At 47.7% G+C, this 6145-nt stretch overlaps 1 protein-coding gene across 1 annotated transcript in view; it reads right to left on the minus strand.

Annotated features, from left to right (window-relative positions):
- Positions 1-1240: 1240 nt before the first annotated feature.
- The window catches only part of LOC108526638 (double-stranded RNA-specific adenosine deaminase-like), a 12748-nt gene continuing 7843 nt past the window's right edge, over positions 1241-6145 (minus strand). The window contains 4 exon segments of the mRNA XM_017867480.1: positions 1241-4208; positions 4382-4509; positions 4921-5033; positions 5346-5528. Coding sequence (XP_017722969.1) covers positions 3971-4208; positions 4382-4509; positions 4921-5033; positions 5346-5528 — 662 coding nt within the window. The 3' untranslated portion in view covers positions 1241-3970.

Below are 6145 nucleotides of genomic sequence, written 5' to 3' on the forward strand. Positions count from 1 at the left end.
CTGAGGCAGAATTGCTTTAACCCAGGGAGAGGTTGCAGTGAGCCAAGATCACACCATTGCACTCCAGCCTGGGCAATGAAAGCGAAACTTTGTCTTAAACAAAACAAAAAACCAACTGTTCAGCTCACCCAGCAATGTAATCTCAGTAGACGATGAAGGACACCTGTGGTGGTGTGACGTTCTGGTCCTCAAGAAATATGCCCACAAACAACATGTCACTGGCCCTTCTAGCCTCAGTTGTTCCTTCTGTGTAATGGATGAGGCAGGTTTCATTGGGATTTAGCCTGTTAGGTACTTTAGATCCTCTGGTATGGTATTTTTAAAAGATCCAGGATGAGTCTTCTAGAAATTCTGATGTAAGTTACATGTGAAAAAAGGTACATTCTCTCTGAAATTCAAGATGGAGAGATAATTTGGATGTCATCTATGATGTAAAAAGAAAATGGTCCATCTCCTAAAACTACAGCCAAGCCTGTCCTGGTCCTGGCTGCAACTTTACTCCAAATATGGACATTCCTGGAAGTCAAACAGCTGGGAGTGGTGGGGTTTGGAGGAGGTAGAAACACCCCTGAAGGAGAGCTGGAATTATGTGAACAGGTGATTCTCTCTCAAGGGATGTTTTCCTGCTCTGGGCCTTGAAATCTTGCATCTCAAGTCCCGTGGGACACGATATTTAATAGTGGGCTCTGACTGGGCGCGGTGGCTCACGCTTGTAATCTCAGCACTTTGGGAGGCCGAGCTGGGCAGATCACGAGGTCAGGAGATCGAGACCATCCTGGCTAATAGCGAAACCCTGTCTCTACTAAAAATAAAAAAATTTTAGCTGGGCATGGGGGCGGGTGCCTGTAGTCCCAGCTACTCGGGAGGCTGAGGCAGGTGTATGGCGTGAACCCAGGAGGCGGAGCTTGCAGCGAGCCGAGATCCTGCCACTGCACTCCAGTCTGGACGACAGAGCAATACTCCATCTCTAAATAACTAAATAAATAGTGGGCTCTGCTGGGGAAGGGCCCTGCTGGGGAAGTTAATCAAAAGGTGCCTGATGAACCCCATCCCACCCAGACGCAAACTTATCCACAAAGGGAGGTTCTTTGAAACTGCTCCTTTCCAAAGGTTGAGGGACAGCCCTGTCCCCAACAGGTTCATGTCAGATGCCACTGGTGCTGTTATCAGAAACCCCAGGGCCACAGGTCCCACTGTTCCCATTTTCACCTCCCCCAAGAAACCAGGACTTAAAACTTTCTAAGAATTCAGATTCTTGGTTTTTTTTTTTTTTATTTATGAGGAATGTATATTGTTAAGTCACTGTTATCAAGGGACACATAAAAGCGGAATCATAAAACTGGACTGCAGCCATCATCACAGTACCCAAGTCTATGCTTGGGGTCTTCCTGACTCTGCTCCTGGAGTCAAAACCAAGACTCCAAAAAACCAACAAAGTCCCTTCAATGTGAGTAAAGGAAACAGCTTCAAGCACTGACAATTTTTACAAGTGATTATTCAAGGAATGCACAGTAGCCACAGTTCAGACAAATCAACTACAAAATCATTAAAAGAAGAGTGGGGAGGGGCACTGCTTATTAAAAACAAAAGACTGGACAAAGAAAGTGAAGCTAACAGTGGGCGGAAGCTCTGCCTCCTCTGTCCTGTGTGGCTCAGAGGGGCGCGGGGGCGCGGGGGTGTGCGATCTGACACGGCTCATTTCCAGCAGATGCATGGAATTCAGGGATGCCTCGCGCTCTTCCTACAACAGAAACTGAATACTACAGGCTTGCTAGATAAGATCTCTGATCTTGTGAGAGCCCGTGTTCCCAGTTAAAGAGGAGGCAGCTGGCCAGAGCTCTGCTGGAGAATCTAATGCCCAAGACGGACCAGAGAGGCCAAACAACTTGAGGACTCAGCAGGTGACAACCCTGTAGCCTGGAGAGGGGCTGCGCTGCCTTCTGATGCTGAGAACCACAGACCTCTCTGACCTGGATGTGGGTGCCAAGACTGATTTACTGTGCCCCCAGCAGACCCAGAGCCAGGGAGCAGGCCTCCTCTACCCCAGGAGACAGGCGCCATTTCCCTACCGGTTCCTTGGGATGCTTAGGTGTTCTGCAAAGGCATCCTTAGTCTATTTTTTAAAGTTGCATTTTCTTATTTTGGTCAATTTTTGGTCAAAAGTACCGAGGGTATAGAATAAAAGCAAAGATGTGAATGTCTCCACCAGACAGAGGGTGACCTAGTCAGCAGTTTGGAGGGAAATCATCTGAGGGTGCTGGCTCAGCACATTCTCAGATGAAGGTCTGTCATCTAAAGGAGAGAGGCAGGCTCAGGTCCTGAAGGTCGCAGAGTCTCAGTAGTCCTCCTGAGTGTGTCTAGCTGACTGTTATCAAGGGACACGTAAAAGCAGAATCACAAAACGGGACGCCAGCCATCACGGCACTCAAGTCTATGCTTGGGCTCTTCCCTGCTCTGCTCCTGGAGTCATGACCAACACTCTAAAAGTCAACAAAGTCCCTCCAACGTGAGTAAAAGAAATAGTTTCAAGCATTGATAATTTTTACGAGTGACTATTCAAAGAATGCACAGGAGCCAGAGCCAGACTCCAAGGGAGGCCAAAGGCTCTGAACACACGAGTCAATGTTCATGGAGGTGTAGACAAAGGATTCCACCTCACAGAGTTTGAAGACAACCTGTCCTTTCACCCACTACTACTGCTTTCTATGTCAACACTATAAAGATCAGGTCTGCGCCCTGCCCACGAGTCTACTTTTGAAGCCATCTGGAAAAATGAAAGCACTTGGATAAATGGAAAAGTATGCCTGAATTTTAAATCTGCTCAATTATAGGTTATCTGTAGCAGTTAAGAATCAACATCTATGGCATTCTTTTAAACACTCCTAATTTACATATGACTTAGTCAACTTCCCTTGGTGTCACTGTCATGAGAGATATTATGCAGGGTAGAACAGTGACGTGAGCCAACAGGATTTTTTGCCCTTATTCTTGCTAAGTCATGATTATCTGAGCAGAAATGATTTTATACCCTCTAGGATTTGTCCTGGATTTTTTCCTACCAGTTGGCTAGGGCGTACGCCCAGCATTGGCAGGGCAAATTCCTAGGAGTGCTTTAGAAGAAGAGGCAGCTGGAAGCTTGGTAATATTCCAAAGCATGCCCATGCTCCCTGGGAAGTGGTCTGTGTCACCTTGCTGGGTGAAACCTCTGCTATTGCTTGGGCAACTCTCTTAACCCAGTCTGGCTGGTTCTAGACTTCCCTGCTGCCAGGGAAAGGGGTACACTTCCAGGGAAGCAGCTTTCGTTGCCTTGCCCGCCCTGCAGCTGGCTAAAGTGCAGGATGGGAGGATGGCGGGGCATTATCTGTAGGCTCCAATCACACTTCCGTGGCACTGGGAACTGCAGTTTTCAACTCCTACCCTTACAAATGTTTCACCAAATCCTTTAAGTTCGCCTCTTTACCCTCTGAGGGGGAAAAGGAGAAATTCTGATCACAAGGAAAGAATCTCAGAAGGGGAAGAGGCGAAGTCGAGGGGTCTGCGTAACCCACCAATGACATCATCAGTCTCAGACATGATCCAGAATTGACTGAAACCTAATCAAGACCACAAGAGGTCAGTGTAGCAAACACAAAGGGAAAGGAAATGGAAAAAAAATCAACTTTTAAGAGGAAATGGACTGCAGGTGCTCAGTGACTATGTATGCTTTGAGTATAGAAAGAAAAGATAACTTCTTAGGTTTCTACCTCTTCACTTGGGGGAAAAAAAAAGGGGGCCTGGCCAGACCTTGCCTAGCAATCCCAAAGAAGGCAGGATAAATGGGAACCCAAAGTTTTCAGTATCACCAATTATGGCTTAAAAAGAAAAAAAAGGAGGAAAAAAAAATCCCCTGACCATGTGATGAGGAATGCTACGACCTACCTCTCTCTCACTCTAGTATGACACACCCTAATCCATCTGTCACCAGAGCATACTATACTGGGCAGAGATAAAAGTTCTTTTCCTCCTGGGGTTTGCTAATCCAGTTCCCATAGCCCATGTCCTTCAAGCTTTTTTTGAAGTAGTTCTTGGCCATCTCGTAGTCACGGGCAGCTTTCTTGGCCTCACCATAGGAGAGTCTCAGTAGATCCCTGCGGTAACGGAAGGAGCAGAGCTTCTTAAATAGAAGAAAAATGTTCTTTTTGGAGACCCGGGACAATTCATTCCGTGGCCTAGAGAAACAAAAGCACTCATTATTCACCTGGGACCTGTAAGATGAGGAGCTCACACTGGAGAAACCGTGGCAGGGAAGGTGGCTCTCAAGCCCTCAGACTGCAGAGGTATGATGCACCCTTGCAAGTCAGGGCAGAGGCTTGGTCCTCACTGCGCTCTCCTGTCTCCTTACCCATCCACGGTGCCTCTGGTACCGTCCAGGATCTCCAGGTCATAGCCATCAGCCAGACACCAGTTGACGCTTGTCTCCTTAGTCTTCCCAGATTGCCTTTTGGAATCATATACGCTGACTCTGCCAACCTAGGAATCCCGGAAGCAATGGGAGAAAGATAGAAACCTTTCGGGAATAAGATTCTGAAGCAGGGACTCGAGACTTATAGCAAAGAGGAAATGCAGAGTCATGATCTTTCTCCTGTATTTAGGGTTCTGTTTGGTTAAGACAGAGCACACTCTAGACATACTAACTCCACCTCGATTCAGATTAATTCCAGACTAAGAGAAGGAAAGCCCTTGGCATCCAAAAGGAAGAAAGTTAAAGTTCTTGGGACACCAACCAATGGTGGTGGTGGTGGGCCACTGTGGGCAATGTTCCCTTGTGGGCTACCACTACGGGCAGTGTTCCCCTTGCTCACATTGTACATTTTTCCTCTGTTTACATGACTGCTTGAAAAGGAGAAAAATGTCAGGGAAAATAGAAGGGGGTTATAGCACCTTGGGGTGGTTGACAATAAAGGGATGTCGTAGTCCATCCTCAAATGCACTCCCATCTCTTGTCACACGACAGCAAATAGCCCGGGTCAGATGCCCCTGGCTGAAAAGGTAACCTGTGTACAAAAAAGAGAAACATATATACTTGTGTTTGCACCAAATGCTGTTAAGAGGCAGAGGCATGTGGGGATTTTGGAGGTACAAAATACAGTTGTCAAGAAAGAGAAACAGCTGCCTTGTTAGGAAGCACCTTCTGATCGCGGCTACCCAGAATCTCCCTACCACAGCAGACTGGACAACCAACAACCGAGGGGTGACTCATGCTCACTTTGACAGGGGAGACAAAACACCTGGCAACAAAACATGCCGTTTGGGATTTGGGAACAAGGACGACAGACCACTTCCAGATCCCAAGGCAGGCCTCTTACCCAGTGTAACAGATTTGAGATAAATGGGCTGCAGGAAGTGGGTCAACAGTGCCCCTTGCAGGCCCAGCACGTTCCAGCGTAGGATTTTGTCACTACAGGACATGGTACGGAGTCTCTCCCCGAGCCGAATGCCATCCCACGTAGGTACAATGTCACTGGATTCCACAGGGATTGTGCCTTCTCCTATGTGAGAGACTTGGGTCAGACTTACAGGGGCCAATGGACCAAACCACTCCCTGGCGTGGTTATCCTCCTTAAGCTTGAGCCACAGGCTACATTCATTCATTCTTCACATATTTCACAGCACCTGCTATGCGCCACGCACTATGCTTGGTGCTGGGAAAGAACGGTTAGCAACACCAAGTAAGATGCTCGTCCTCCTAAAACATCTACGGTGGTGAGGAGATTGAAAGGGGAGAGAACAGACACTAAACCAGTAGCCAGTACATACAGAAGAATTCCAGATGCTGATAGTGCTCTGAAGGCTTTGAGGGAGCTATGACGGAGGACCACAGGGGAAACTCCTGGGACAGCAGCAGCAGGGGAGCCCAGACATGGAGAAGAAGGACAGCTGGAGTAAGAGTGTTTCAGGCACACAGGACAAAAGCAAAGGCCCCAAGGCAGCCAGCGGATTGGCTGTTCAGGGGGCAGACAGAGAGCCAGTGTGGACACAGCATATGCGAGGAATGGGGAAAGTGGCATGAGAGGAGGCCGGGTGATCACAGCAGGTTTTGCTTATATATGCAGTGCAGTGGGAAACCACCATAGGGTTTTAAAAAAAAAAAAAAAAAAAAAAAAAA

The sequence above is a fragment of the Rhinopithecus bieti genome, unplaced genomic scaffold, assembly GCF_001698545.2.
Source record: "Rhinopithecus bieti isolate Rb0 unplaced genomic scaffold, ASM169854v2 scaffold_3041, whole genome shotgun sequence".
Classification (NCBI taxonomy): domain Eukaryota; kingdom Metazoa; phylum Chordata; class Mammalia; order Primates; family Cercopithecidae; genus Rhinopithecus; species Rhinopithecus bieti.